At 34.3% G+C, this 15429-nt stretch overlaps 2 protein-coding genes across 2 annotated transcripts; both read left to right on the top strand.

Moving 5' to 3' along the window:
• Nucleotides 1-1826: 1826 nt before the first annotated feature.
• LOC144419834 (uncharacterized) lies at nt 1827-3566 on the top strand. Its single transcript, XM_078109926.1, has one exon. It carries the CDS (start codon nt 1906-1908, stop codon nt 2233-2235), a length of 330 nt encoding a protein of 109 aa, XP_077966052.1. The 5' UTR covers nt 1827-1905; the 3' UTR covers nt 2236-3566.
• LOC120343115 (calcium homeostasis endoplasmic reticulum protein-like) lies at nt 3517-15141 on the top strand. The gene is made up of 22 exons (XM_039412231.2): nt 3517-3647; nt 3840-4010; nt 4380-4555; nt 4693-4816; nt 4892-5049; nt 5700-5846; nt 6168-6326; nt 7230-7340; nt 7597-7747; nt 7826-7950; nt 8935-9114; nt 10093-10138; nt 10221-10302; nt 10374-10644; nt 10950-11083; nt 12372-12455; nt 12560-12613; nt 13249-13314; nt 13713-13874; nt 13945-14077; nt 14189-14333; nt 14772-15141. The coding sequence occupies exons 1-22, from the start codon at nt 3623-3625 to the stop codon at nt 14810-14812; spliced, it is 2745 nt and encodes a 914-aa protein (XP_039268165.2). The 5' UTR covers nt 3517-3622; the 3' UTR covers nt 14813-15141.
• The last annotated feature ends 288 nt before the right edge of the window (nt 15142-15429 follow it).

Genomic DNA, 15429 nt, shown 5'->3' with positions numbered 1-15429 from the left:
AAGTGCATCCGATGCTAAATTACACGCAAAACAATATTCAACTAGATATGATGATTTACATTCTCATTTTTTTGAGGTACATCGTTCAAGTCAGACGAAGGATCAGTCTGTTTTACCTATTTGGCTTAACATGCCCTTTGCCAGGTTTTTCTCTCTTGGTCTAGTCTACAATACTGAGATGAAAACCGCCACGATGGTTGGCACCTTGACGTGGTGTGGTGGCTTTCTAGTAAGACCAACCAACCATTTTAGGAAATTTTTTAAAATATAAGATAGATCCCCGGTAGGGAAGAATGAGATGATTTCACAATTCGTTTATGTTATCTTACTTAAATTGAGGCACGCCATTATAATCTATACAGTATGTGGGTTGTGATAGCGTTGTTTATTAATTTTAAGTCGGATTCTTGTTTGGGTCATGTGTGACAAGATATATATTATTATATATATGTTCCCGACATACAATTTTTCTTAAACACGGTTCGAGGTTACTTAACAATATATATGTTTATTTGGGATATTTTATTTAAAAGTGGGGCACGTGATTGAAAAGTACAGAATTTGGGGTTGAAATACTGATATTTATTACATTTGAAGTAAAATTCCTGTTTGAGCCATGTTTGACAAGATATTAATATATGTTCCCGACATACGATTTTTCTCAAACTTGGTTCGAGGTTACTTCACAATATGTTCTTTTGGGATATCTTATCTAAAAGTGGGGCACATAATCAAAAAGTACAAACTTTTGGGTTGAAATACTAATATTTATTAATTTCGATGTAAAATTCATGGTTTCGCCATGTTTGACAAGATACTGTTGTTGTTCACCAATGCCAAGCAATAAAGCCATTTTACTTTTGTACAGTTGTAGTCTAGGTATACAAGTATATAAATTACAAGAACAAAATTGCCTGGATGTGTAGTAATTGATAGACCATTATTTTTTAATGAAAAGAAAAAAATACAAAGAACATTATGCCATTGAAAATGTACGGCCCCGTAGTGATGTACACCAAAGTTGGGTCTCATGTAGTTTCGTACCTAACATACTTCTAGTGATATTTATTACATTTGATGTAAAATTCCTGATTGAGCCATGTTTGACAAGATATTAATATATGTTCCCGACATACAAATTTTCTCAAACTTGGTTTGAAATGACTTCACAATATGTTTTTTTGAAATGTCTTATCTAAAAGTGGGGCACCTAATTAAAAAGTATAGAATTTAGGGTTAAAATGCAGATATTTATTAATTTTGATGTGAAATTCCTGTTCGGCCATGTTTGACAATGTATTATTATATGTTCCCAACATACAAATTTTATAAAACTTGGATTAGGATGACTTCATTTTAAGTTCATTCTTATATCACCTTCAAAAATCTGCCCGACCATCGGAAATTACAGATGAGTTTTGTGCAATTCCGAGTGTAGCAAAATTTCGCCGTAAATCTGGCAAGTGCTTTGCGACTAGATTCCCCTTTTTCGCCATGTTAAATTGTTTTCTGGCAACGCTATTTTACCGTTCCGAAAACGAGAGAGAGATATGTCCGCTAGGGCAACTTTGGGTTTGGGGGTCTCCTTACCTAACATACCGTACTTCTAGTGGGTGTAGCATAACAATATGATATGTCAACTCAATCCTAACCCCCATCTGACTACGGCCTCTTGACTACGTCATGCTACGCTCACTAGAAGTATGTACGAAACTGCATGAGACCCAACTTCGGTGTACCGTACATCACTACGGTGCCGTACGGTACATTTTCAATGGCATAATGTTCTTTGTATTTTTTTCTTTTCATTAATTAATAATGGTCTATCAATTACTACACATCCAGGCAATTTGTTCTTGTAATTTATATACCTGTATACCTGGACTACAACTGTACAAACGCAAAATGGCTTTTTTGCTTGGCATTGGTGAACAAGATAAAGCTTTGGAGAGCAATGCTGAATTATTGCAACAAATGGCATTGTTGAAGTATTTACAGTCTAATGAATCTTCGTCTGCCTCAAGTACAATATACCAGTGGATTACTGCAGCACGAATTGGTAATGAACTGTACCAGAGAGTTTCAGGAAAACGCAAGATTGAACAATTCAGAGCTGAATTTTTGGCAGGAGTTGTATCATATCTGCAGAAAAACCCAAATGCATCTCCCAAAAGTCAGAAGACAGAAATTGAAAGATTAATTGGTGTTTTTATCCTGCAAATGAAGTCTTTATAAGTGAAAAAAGATGATATTTTTGGAAATAATTTTGATTCCATTTATGATTATTTTGCTTTTGCACTTACGCATTTGCAATATTGCAGTATTTTGAACTTTGAAAATATGAATTGTTTCTGATATTTCACTTAACATTGACTTTTTTACTATTTTTGTTTTGAACCATGGCTCTCATCCATTAACCCTTTGTTAGATTAAACTTTTGTTAGATTAAAAAGTGCATACAAGGCTATTACTGGGACTAGTAGAGGTTGTGAATAATACATGTTTTGGTTTTAAGAAACGCTTTCATTTCAAACATATCGACACATGTAGATGCATTTTCATTTTTATACCTCACAGATTGTTGATATATTGTGGTTGATACCTTTGATTGTATTATATTTTCACAAAGTCTGTCGCTTGATTGACGACATTGACTAACACAGATTTATATCCAATATTACATTGTCATTTAGCTAGGCCAAAATATGCTTGGTGCACCCACTTAAAATTATATACAATGCTGTGGAAACATTCATATTGTAAAACAGCTCATCCACAAAATAATATAATTTTATTGTGTCTCCTTGACTACTTTAGCATTCTGAGGAGGAGCCATTATGCGGTCTCCTTATGAAACAATGCAAAAGTTTGTAAGTTGGCATTTTTGATTGAGGTGATCTTTATAACAATGCCGTTTTTATGCTTTGTTGGGCACTATGTAAAATAAATTTTTGACAATACTGCATGGGGAAGAATTCATTTAGTGCTTCTGTTTTTTCTGTTTTGTTAAGTATGCTATGGAGAATTTATTTTTCTCCTATCGCCAGACAATTTAGTCTAAACTGTCAATGTGAATAAATATAGGAGCAGTCGTAGAAATTGATATATATTTATGTCATCGAAAAAAGGGTTTTGCATATTTGCTTTTAAATTAATAATAGAATTAAGTACAGCATATCAGAGACAATTTTCCAACACATTCCTACGTTAGCTAATAATAAATTTCGACTGAATTGCAAGTTGTATTATTTGTAAATGGTGATTCAAATTGAGAAAAATAAACATATTGGTATATTTCAATAAAATATGTAGAAAATCGTAAATATACCTTATATTAATCACAATGTTATTGGATGCATAACTGAAATAGAAAATCCTTGTAGTAGAAATTTCATGAATATTCATTTACAGCAAACTTTAATTTTAAAAAATAAAAAGTATGATATGGCTGTTTAGATTTGATATAAGGAAAGAATTGTTTATTTTCATTGTTTATTTTTATTTGTATGCTTGAAAAAGGGTTTAATATCTTGTATAAATATTCGTGTACTTATCTTCAAATATAGCTACATAGAGCCTGTAAGATTTAGCAATATATTGCCTGCATTTTCCAATCTATAATATGGATGTTCTACAACCACCAGTGGGTAAGATGAATTTATCTCTTATTTTGAAAATTTCAACTCAAATTTTATTGGCTTTGAGAATAAAATTGTGAAATCATGTTTTGGGTTCATTTACTTTATATAAATGTTGTTACCTAATAAAACTGCTAAAATATCCAAAATCAGACTTATTCAGAATAAACTTTTTTTTTTTTAAAAACATCTTTTCAAAAGAACCTGAGGTGAAAAATATCATTGACAAATTGGCAAACTTTGTTGCAAGAAATGGAGCAGAATTTGAGAAGATGACGAAAGAAAAACAAAAAGGGAACCCAAAATTTTCATTTTTATTTGGCGGGGAACATTATAATTACTACCAATACAAACTATCAACAGAACAACAAAGTAAGGAAATTATTTTTTATATTTTTGGGAAATTTAATTTTGTGTTTGTTCAAATGAAATCCAGTATAAGTTTCGAATATTCGTTTTACATCTTTTGCCTGTAAGGGTGCTGTTCAAAGACGCAACGGTCTATTAGAAAGTTTTTCTTTCTTAATTATGGTATTCAATCTAGATTACACCACTGATCATATTGCAGAGTTTTTACATCAGTCTGATTGTCCAAAGTTACTCATGAGTCATGACTTTTAAAATCTCATGTTTTTATATTATATCCTGTTTACATTAAACCTGTTGCAAATTTTGAAGTTTGTATTTATACTCTCTCATCATGTTAATTTTTCGCTGTATTCTTTTTTATTGCATTTTCAGTTCAAAATCAGCAAAAAGCAAAATTGAATGCGCAAGTAGTTGCACAAGAAGCAATGGTACAACATTCATTGCAGAATGCACCTTGGCAACGAAATCCTCAACAACAGCAAAGTCAGCAACAAGCAATTCCACCTCTGATGCCACAATTCCCAAGGTTTCCCCCTAATATGAGAATGGTATGTCAGGTGTTCTGTTTTTTGTATTTTTGGTAGATGGATGATGGCTAATACACAGTGTTAGTCTTGTATGTGGTTTTATATCTATTTCTTTTTGTAATCTCATTTTATATACTGATCTTCTTATTATATTATAGCCAATGTCGAATGCTCCGCCATGGCAGCCACAGTCCCAAAGATTCATGCCACCGAATTCAGGACCAAACATGCATCAGCCGCCACCTCCGTTCCCAGGCCCCGGTAATAACCAGACAGTACCAAGTTAGTGACACTTTGATTCATCAAAATTTGAAGTCGAAGTGACAAAATTTTTTTTTTAATGAAAACTGTTTTTAGACATGCCGATGCCTCCTAATCAGCAAATGGGTGGACAACCACCACCACAAAATTTCAATATGCCGTATCGACAACCACCACAGAACATGCCACCCAGGACATCAAGGTTTAGTCAGTTACCACCAGAGCAGTCTCAAACTTTACCAAGTCAAAATCAGGTTTGAAATTTGTCATTTCATTTTAGTTCATATATATATCAGTGGTTCTCAATGTGGTATGGGGGAGCTTTTAAAATGGTACGCGAGCAGCTTTGAATTATTGCAACAATTAGTTTTTGAGTTTGCTAATATATGGCAGCAACACTTTCTCTTTATATTTAATACTGTATGTATTCGCTAAACGGGTTCATAGCGCTACCAGTCCTTGTCTTTAGAGATAGCCCTCGTCCGCTACTGCCCAACTAAAATGAAACGAGAGTGTAATAATTAAAACCTTTCAGCTTTGACAGTAGACGATGCAAATTCTTTCGTGCTTCTGCACACAATTATTACGTTGTTAGGACATATATTTAATATGTTGAAACTTTGCACGAAGATCTAGAAATGGATGTAGTGCCACATTATAAAATAGTCCCATAGCACGTTGCTTGTGCCTTTGTTGCCCACCCCAAAAGGGGGCTTCAATGGTGTTACGCTGTTGGAGTAAAAAAAAACACTAAAGAACCACTGATATAGATGTACAAATTGAAAATTTGATATGTTCACATAGTATTCTGTCATGTTATCAAACTATGTTCTACTCTAAACAGGGCGTTGGGCAAGCAGCTGTTGAATAAATTATATTGTTTGATGTAGTTCATTTTGTTCAGGAACCTGAAGACAAAAAAGCATCAGACTTGAGTCAAGGCAAAGACGAAGAAGGCCAAGAAAATGAAGAATATCAAATTGTTCAAGCTGAAAACGAAGCCAAAATAAAAATTGAGAAAAGCAGCAGTAACTTAAAACAACAATATGAGGTCATGATGCACATCTGTACTATTAACTATATACAGGATGACGCAAAATGAATAGAACTCATAAATTTATTTAATACCTAAACACTTGAACTCCTGTTTGTGTATGATTATACCTACAAGTTTCAGTATTCTAGGACAGTTTGCACCAGTTATGTTCTCTCCACAATATGTTTCGAATTTCCCGGGTTCTGTTTTTTCAGGTTACCCTGGAATTTTGTTAATTGCATTCAAGATGCGCACAATTTTTCTTTATCGCAGGCCTGTAAATGGCTTTTTTCAAATTTTTGTATTTGTATTCTTTATAATAAATTTTTAATTCAGGTTTTGATGCACCAACAACAAGAAAAAATTGATGCTGCAATAGCTCAGACCGAAGAAGAAAAATTAAGAAATCTCGCTTCGAGTACAGGAATTATAACTTCTGATTTCGATGTTGTTTTGCAACCCATTATCAACACTTGCACCAAGGACTCAATTTCAGTGAGCAATAAGCTTGTTGGTCCTTTGTTATAGTTCTGGACTGTTTGCTAATTTATTTTGGATAAACAACGGCAATATTTGTTACAATTCAGTAGACTTGTAAAGAAATGTTAGTACAAAGTACAAAGAAGCTGACTAATGCATTGGGAAATTTATATTCAGTTAATTTACTCAATTCTAATTTAGTAGATAGATTTAGTTGTGGTAAGAGAGTTTATGACCACGGCTTCCTTCAACATCGAGTCCATGCTTCCGAAAACAAATAACTGACTAACTAATCCCATACCCGACATGGAATGGTAACCACACGAAAGGGCTGTTGTTCACCATATGATTAAGACGTCTTATTCGGTTTTCCTCTCCCCCCCCGGAATAAATATGTAAATTCCATCCTATCCTATTAGCTTTAATGTTGCAAATGTAGCGTTGTTGTGTTAACAAATCTTAAAATTATCATTGAGAATATTTTAAGCTTATCACATGCAACTTTTATTAGCTATGGCCCGAATGAGGAATTTTGAAATAATATAATGGAGAGCAACAATTTTAATTATCAACTACAAACAAATAATTCAGCATATACACATAGGAATGTGTGTGAATTGATGTGTAGTATTCAGGAATGGGGTAATACTCACTCAATGACGGTAGTGTAGAATTAAATTTGCTACACCTGTCCCAGATGTGTAGTCAAGTTCACACACGATTTCGATTTGATATACAATTATAATTCTTTGATGCCATGATAGTGTGACAATGTATATTCGAATCATTATTACATTTATCTTTAAAAGACATTCAAATACATGGTATTAGCAAATTGAAGGTATTCCTGTCTTTTTTGAATTCAAATTTATTTCTTATATTTTGTCATAGAGCAATTTAAATTAATTTTTTTGACAGGCTGGAAAATCTTGGATTCTCAGTAATAGCAAAAGTGCACAACATTGTGAAGTGATAGGTCGACATTTGTTAAAAAGAATCTTAGAAGCTGAGAAGATGGCTGATAATGAGGTTTAAAATTTTTTTATGCTACAATTGTGTTCTATGCCTGATATTGAAGTCACTCACTGTCTTTAATCTGAAATGAGACCGTACAATCTCTGGTACAATTACCTGATGCTTTTTTTGATAAGAAGTTTTATGATTCAGAGTGGGTAATAATTATTCATTTATTTTATGTTAACTGTTGTGAAACCATAATCATATTTATGATAAATATGTTTACGGTATCTGTTAAGTTGCTTTAAATTTTCTTGCAATTATTCAGACTGTGAATGGAAAGTCTAAATTTGACACCCAATTACATATTGTATATCTTGTCAATGATGTCTTGCACCATGCATCAAGAAAACATATAGGCGATCTCTCTTCTGCACTTCAGTCTGTGATTTTGCCCATTTTTTGTATGGCAAATGCAAGTTAGTATATTTGAAAATTTATCAGAATTCTGCCAAATATATTTGAATTTCAATGTGTTCATTGTGTAATTTCTTCAGATGCCCCGGAAGCCAGAAGAGAGCGTTTGACTAAGTTATTAGGACTGTGGCAAAAATTTAAATACTTCAATGAAGATATTTTAGAAAAATTGAAAGAACCACCGACTGCTCTATCAGAATATCAGGTATAACTATACATTCTCTTAAGAAACAAATTCAAACAGTAGGGTGATTTAACAATTTTATTTTAAAGATGAATTGTTGTCAGCTCCTCGCGGTTGTTTTAAAATTGATAAACCATTTTTCCCCGAAAAAATACCTCATTTCAGGAGCTTTGTTGTGCTACTTGAGATCCAGCACAAAAAATAAAGTAATTCAATTAATACCAAAACCGATTTTGAGTTTGATGGAATATATCTTAGATATGTTGACACTGGTTATGCCCTAGAAATCTACCGAACTAGTTTGATGCAAGATTGAAATATTATTAAACAAAGCATTGACATGGGCAACCCTACCCCCTAAAAAAATTATTGTTGATAATTGATATTGATACTATAATATTGATACTTCAAATGGTAGTTTGTTTTATTTTTAAGTATATGAATATAGTGATTTCTGAAGATCATCTTGATCAAACGAGCGTGTGCTGGAATAAAAAGTGTTCCCCTTTTATTATGCATGCTTTCAACTGTGTTGTAATAAAAAAGTGTTCCCCTTTTATTATGCATGTTTCCAACTGTTGTAATAAAAATATGTTCCTCTTTTATTATGCATGCTTTCAGCTGTGCTGGAATAAAAAGTGTTCCGCTCTTATTATGCATGCTTTCAACTGTGCTGGAATAAAAAGTGTTCCCCTTTTATTATACATGCTTTCAACTGTGTTGGAATAAAAGTGTTCCCCTTTTATTGTGCAGCTTTCAACTGTGCTGGAATAATAATAAAAGGTGTTCTACTTTTATTGTACATGCGTTCAAGTGTGCTGAATAAAAATTTATTATAATTAAATAGCCAAGATTTAGGTAAAATATCTGGTCCCATAGGACCAGAAATTTGAAAGTAATAGCAAAAGGTATAGAGAAATGACATTTTCCACAACGACCACAGTTTATTAAAACGATCCAAAGGTCCACTCCGTGTCTAATAACTGATGTATTACATTTATTCAGGCCAACCTGATAATTGAACATGCAGCTGCAGTTCAGCAAGTGCAAACTGATATTCAAAACCAATACAATCAGTATGAAGAACAACACAAACAATACGCATCTCATATTGAAAGTCAAATAAAGGAAAGAAGAGATGCTTTTGAAAAAAGAAAAGAGGACGAAAAAAGGGCTAAAGATGAAGTATAATTTTTCTTTCATAACCTTATTTGTTATATTAAAGCAGGGGTGTGCAAAACTTTTATCTGTGGGCCATATAACCAACTTCAGACATCCATCTGAGCCACACAAAAAAATTAGTTTTTTGATGTACACGACGAAATAAGAAATTAGCGACAACCAGTGCACAGTGGGAAAGGCAAGAGAAAAGAATGCGCCTATTGCTTAGCCTTCCAGTAATAAAAGCAAAACTGTGAAAGATTTAATGCAACGACGAGGGCAGAAATCATGTATTTTTACCCATGTGAGCGCCTTTTCAAACATAAACTGTTGTATTCGGATTTTATGCTTGGTTGGAAAAATCTTGACAAGGGCATCGCTAAATGGCTCGGAGGGCTTGGTTGTGGCCCTCTGGTATGCTGTTATGTGCTTTCTAGTATAGGCTATGTTCCAAATGACCTGGGTCTTGCTTTTTTATTGGGTCACCCTGTAATATTTGTGCATTTGACACTACCATATATACATTTTTTTCAAATATATCCCTCTACTCAGCACCATTAGTGGTTACCCAAATAATAACCATACTCAGTTTAGCAAATAAGCAACCCCTTAAATAAAGCAGCAACTTCCTTTAAATCAATTCATATTAAACTGCCTCATGAAATGTATGGATAGTATTAGTTCCCCATTTTGCATGGAGATACACCAGTAATCTGTTATATAAAATGATGTTCTGTTTAATGTCTATGCTACTAGAAATGACATGAATTTTGATGCTTTTGACAAATAATTATCGGTATTAGATCAGGATTATTTATGATAAATGCTTTTTAAACATAAATGGTCTATTTAATTCTATGGTCCCTTTTCACTAGATTATTTTCACAAATAAATTGTTATTGTTGTTGCTTTATGCGTAATAATTTGTTAATGTCAATCAACATATAAAAAACAAAGGGAAAAAAGAAAAAGTCCTTATCAAACAATTTTGTTGAAATTTAGAAAAGAAATGCACAATCTCAAGATTACAATCAGAATCAATATAAAGGTATGTCTCGCTCTTCTACAAAAGTACATTTTGTAGGTAATCATTGCCTTCTTCTTAGAACATCACAATACCTTCTGTTTAGATAACGCACCACCATGGACAAGTGGTATGGATGACTATGACAACAATACACCGATGCAGTTTGAATATGGCCACGGGGCAAAGTTAGTTTCTTTGTGTTGCGTTGATTTTTCCATCGTTTATAGGAATAACCAAGTATCATGTTGTTTTTTAGCAACCAAACACCTCAAGTGATCGATTACAGCCACTCACGAAACCCCTCAGAATGGCAAGAGGAAGAATTTGGGCCAAGGCTGCCATGGGGTGGAGGGCAAGGTCCAAGAATGGGTGGCCCTTGGCAGGATGGATCACCCTGGGCTGGTGGTGGTCCTCGATCAAGGGGGCCAAGGGCGCCACCTCCACAAATAAACCCAAATGACCCATCTCTTATACCAAGTGTACCCTACTATGATCTACCATCGGGACTGATGTGCCCACTTGTTAAAGTATGTATTTTCATCTAGTAATTGTCGCAATGGAACTGGATAGTTTTCTCACATTTCCTATAAGAAAATGTTTCTTGAGTTTACAGTATACTATGTAGTAGTTCATGTTCATTTATTCTGGAATGAATTAGGGCCGATTTTATAATTAATTTTTATCACTGAAATGATGGTATGCTTTCTGCATCAATTTTTGAACCCTGTATTTGTATTGAACCTTCATAGAGGTAGGCCATCCCTCCACTAGGCTATCATGCCAAATTAACAATTCGAATCATTTAATATGATTCTTTTTTTTTCAATTTCAGTTAGAAGACATGGATTATAAATCCCTCGATCCAGCAATGATAAGGTTACCACCTCCCGTTCCTCCATCTGAAAGATTACTAGCCGCTGTAGAAGCTTTTTATGGACCACCATCCCATGAAAGACCACGAAATGTGTATGTATTGATAATAAATATGTATCAAAGCATTGATATTAATAATTGATGGGACTTTTATTGTATCAGGGGTCGGCAAACTTTTGTCGCTCACGGGCCAAAATTAAAGGTTCCAAGTCATTGGCGGGCGCACATATTTTTCGAAAGTTAAAAACCGAATGGCCAATGAATCACATTTTTTCACACAGATTTCAGTTAAATTTCAAGCAGTGCACGAAGACTGATCATTTGAATTTTCTGCGTCGTTAAACCATTTGCACTCAGAATCAACTTTTTTTTTCGTTCTGTTGCCATTTGTCCAATTATAATCCATTATTATAGGCTTATTAAATGAGTGATTGTGAATTATATACTTGTTAGGGTATAATATAGTTTAGTGTCTCAAAACAAATTCTGTCATGTAAAGAATATATTCATCAATACAGCTGTTTTGTTAATATAGTTCAGTGAAGCGTCGCGGGCCGAATTATATTGCTCCATGGGCCGTAGTTTGCCGACCCCTGTATTAGATAGACCATTTTAGGTTTCGATATTTTAAATTATATTATATAGTATTATTGATATAAAATAATTTAAACAGAAGCCATAATTTATTCAACATTCATCAACTGTATGATAATACCCGAAAGTTTTAGCAATCTAGAATTCTTCTTCTTGTAGTGGCATGTTCATGCCATAGATGAAATCATGGCCTCCATAAGTGATCTTCATAAGCTCTGATTCATTGCCTTTTCTTTGAGTCCACTGGTATTGTTAACACTCATTGCCCTGTACATCCAGTCTAGCAGCCTTGGCCTACCGCTGACTCTTCTACCTTCAGTTTCATCTCCATGATGTGCTGTTCAATGCTATCGCAATCTAGAATGCTTTGCACAAAAGTAATTTCTCACAAGACAAGAGTATTTTTCAAATGACCTGGGTTCTGTTTTTGTTTTGTTCACCCAATACAATCATTGACTATGGCTGATAAGCTGAAATTCAAACTTTATTCAATTTACAAAACGCCTAATTGCACATCAAACAATCTAAGATTTTAAGACCTGGTCAATTTTGTTCAGTTGAATTTCATTTATTTGCCATCTAAAACGCCTAATAGCACATCAAACAATCTAAGATTTTAAGACCTGGTCAATTTTGTTCAGTTGAATTTCATTTATTTGCCATCTAAAACGCCTAATAGCACATCAAACAATCTAAGATTTTAAGACCTGGTCAATTTTGTTTAGTTGAATTTCATTTATTTGCCATCTATATAGATTAATAAAGAACAATTCTATATTGTTTTTAGTGATGGTTGGGAACGCAATGGCTTGTTTGAATTCTACCGTGCTAAAGTTCGAGCCAAGCAACGAAAAGATGGAAATTTATCCCGGTGAGTTGTATGATGATAGATTTCACATTCAATGATGTTATACCAGCGTAGTTGTCTCGTTTTACCTAGCAATTTATCCCTATGATTTTGATTTGCATATTTAGGTCAAAGTCAAAATCTCGTTCAAGATCACGCGAGCGTTCTCTCTCAAGATCAAGGTACGATAACAAGTTTGTGAACACCAGCTGTGTCAAAATTAAAGTGCTCAAAATTTATTGTACCTGCCAAATAGTGTCACATTTTGATTTGCGAATTTTCATTGAGGCCAGTATGGTAATAATCTAAATTAACAAAAATGATGGTATTGGTATTTGCAACGTTCAAGATTCTCTGTTGTTAGAGCCCAATTTATAATATCATTTGAACCCATTTCTAACATAAAATTGTCAGAAGGCAATCTTATACTATCCAATATAATAATTTTTGGGGCTCCCGAAGTATGCGAACCAAGATGGCGGACATCGGAATGTAATATGTGGTTAGGGTTAGGCCATAATTTTAGGTATAAGTACTACGGGAGGCTGTTGGCTAGTCTTCGAACTGATAATAGGACTAAAATAAGAAAAATTGGAAAAAAATTATCGCCCAACCCTAACCTGTTACCCATGTTACGTTCCGATGTCCGCCATCTTGGTTCGCATACTTCGGGAGCACCTGATTTTTTTATATCAGTCAATGTCTTTACCTTTTTTATATATGTAATCGAATAAAATTTCAAATCCAAGCACTTCCAAATTTTTTGTGTTTAGTATTCCTATTGCATAATCACTGTTAAATTATATTCTCTTAAAAGATCACGTGGACGTTCCTACTCTCGTTCATCAAGTTCCCGATCTAGATCTCGTTCACGGTCATCGCGGTGAGTGAGTTTAAACTTGATATCCCGCTTTACCAAGAAATCAACACAAGGGATTCAGGATAAAAGGCGAATGTCAAAACCTCAAAGAAATATGTGCTCTTTTAAGCAGTCTAATCCTGTTAAGCAATACTCACCAACGTATTTCAATATAAACCTACAAGAGTTTAAACTTCAAAAATATAGCTATTCCTCTTCTGCCTTTTCAAGTTTCATCTTAAATGGGTTAAAGCCCTACCTGGTCAATTTTTTTCAATTCGTTCATTATACCTGACCGCTATGGCCCATATCCAATACCCTAAACAAATCAATAAATACAGGCAAATACAAAAATAAAAGTAGCATAGTAAATACCGCGATATCAGCAACTTTATATATCAACAATTTCAATACATTTTCAGATCCAGAAGTCGTTCACGATCCCCAAAGAATCGCTCTTTATCTCCCAGCAGAAGACGTAAGTCAGGTTCGAGATCTCTTTCTCCCGAAAACAGGAGGTCACGATCTCCAGATAGGCAAAGGTCACGTTCACCTATTGCTGACAGGGATCTTACACCTCCGTCGTAAGTTATTATTGCTTGTCATACAAATTTAGCCAGATCACCGAATGCTTAATTGGATGAAATTTTTTAGTATGGGAGGAAATGTTTATGCTCAAGCTCTCAGCATGGAAGGAAAACTGGGCGAAGAAAACAGAGGTGCACAAATGCTAAAACGAATGGGTTGGGGTGGTGCAGGTCTAGGTGCTAAAGAGCAAGGGAGAGAGGTGGGTATTGCATATTTCATACCTGGTAAAGAATGATTTCCAACATTGGATAGATTCAGTATTTGACGATTCGATTAAGTCATGAAATTGTAATCTTGTAACAAATTTTAGGATCCAATATCAGCTGGAGAAATTCGTGACAAATATGATCAGTTCAAAGGACTAGGAATGCCAACGGATGACCCTTATGAAAGTTTTCGAAAATCAAAAAGTCAGGGCTTCATTACAAGAATAAAGGCTCGTGATAAAGAAAGGGGTTTGTACATTATTTGGTCGCTAAGGAATGCTCCCAAGATAAAATGGGATTGAAAAGTAGAAATCTAAAAATATCATTTTCTTGTAGGATCAAGTGCTGATTGATTTCGCCCTTTGATCATTGTGTGATTGAACTGTTTTGAATTTACATAAACCTGATCATTTTTATCCTGTTTTTTAATTTTACTTTTAAAACCTTTTTTTGTAATTTCTTTTCTTCTATGACAGGATCTTAATATATAGTAATGCAGATAATGTAATACTTGTACGAAAATTAATTCGCTAATCGACACTTAACATTCCTCAATCCTTAGCTGCACTAGATATTTTATCCTGCAGAGTCGTTGGTAATGTCATCAGCTAGTCGCTGCTCGATGATTTCCATTTATTGTATGGCCAGTCATCTGAAATGGGTTCCATTGTTAGCTTTTTTTTGCAGGTACACCCAGAAGAAGCAGACGCGACGAAGAGCCGAAGTGATCCAAATGAAAAAGAAGACGAGCCCTGCCCTGATACAGCCAGTTTTCCATAAAACAACGTGCAGTGCCTGAGAGAAGTGTGGATTCCAGCATCTGCACATACGTATTGAAGATGTCCAGACAGACTTTTTTTTTAATTACCTCTGTTACCCTTGTATCACTATCACGGCAAAATCTGAACTGGATATGCTGGTCCTAAAGCGGGTCTGATTAATTGCTTTCATATTACATTACGCTCTTTGAGTGGTTCTACATATTAAACTCTGAGCATAAAATGCTTCATCTGTTTTGTTTCCCTTTAAACTCGCTATTACAGAATCATATGATTCACCATTGCTTCTTGTTTTCATTTTTGGAAGGGTTAGCATATTGTGAATATGGGAGGTATGCCAGATGGAAGCAGGCTACGACTGGATTAGTTATTTTTCGTTATGAAACCTTGTCAGCTGTCAAGTTAATTGAGATGTTCACTGTAATTGAAGTTGGTGTAATTTGAAGAGAGGGAGACCTTTATTGTTTCATCAACCAAAAAACAAGCATTTCAACAATAAGAAAATACTGCAAAGTTATTGGGTATCGACTAGGGGAGCAATACGACCATGTGTTCATCAGAGTCAG

Source organism: Styela clava, chromosome 1, assembly GCF_964204865.1.
Source record: "Styela clava chromosome 1, kaStyClav1.hap1.2, whole genome shotgun sequence".
In the NCBI taxonomy this organism is placed as follows: Eukaryota; Metazoa; Chordata; class Ascidiacea; order Stolidobranchia; family Styelidae; genus Styela; species Styela clava.
This window is presented reverse-complemented; position numbering and strand designations above follow the sequence as displayed.

What these genes read in the sequence shown, in the direction of transcription:
- LOC144419834 (XM_078109926.1), top strand. Translation starts at nt 1,906, where the DNA reads ATGGCTTTTTTGCTTGGCATTGGTGAACAAGATAAAGCTTTGGAGAGC.
- LOC120343115 (XM_039412231.2), top strand. Translation starts at nt 3,623, where the DNA reads ATGGATGTTCTACAACCACCAGTGG. An exon ending in AAAAAAGGGCTAAAGATGAA is followed by an intron (nt 9,115 to 10,092) that starts GTATAATTTTTC and finishes GTTGAAATTTAG; the next exon opens with AAAAGAAATGCACAATCTCA. An exon ending in CAATCAGAATCAATATAAAG is followed by an intron (nt 10,139 to 10,220) that starts GTATGTCTCGCT and finishes CCTTCTGTTTAG; the next exon opens with ATAACGCACCACCATGGACA.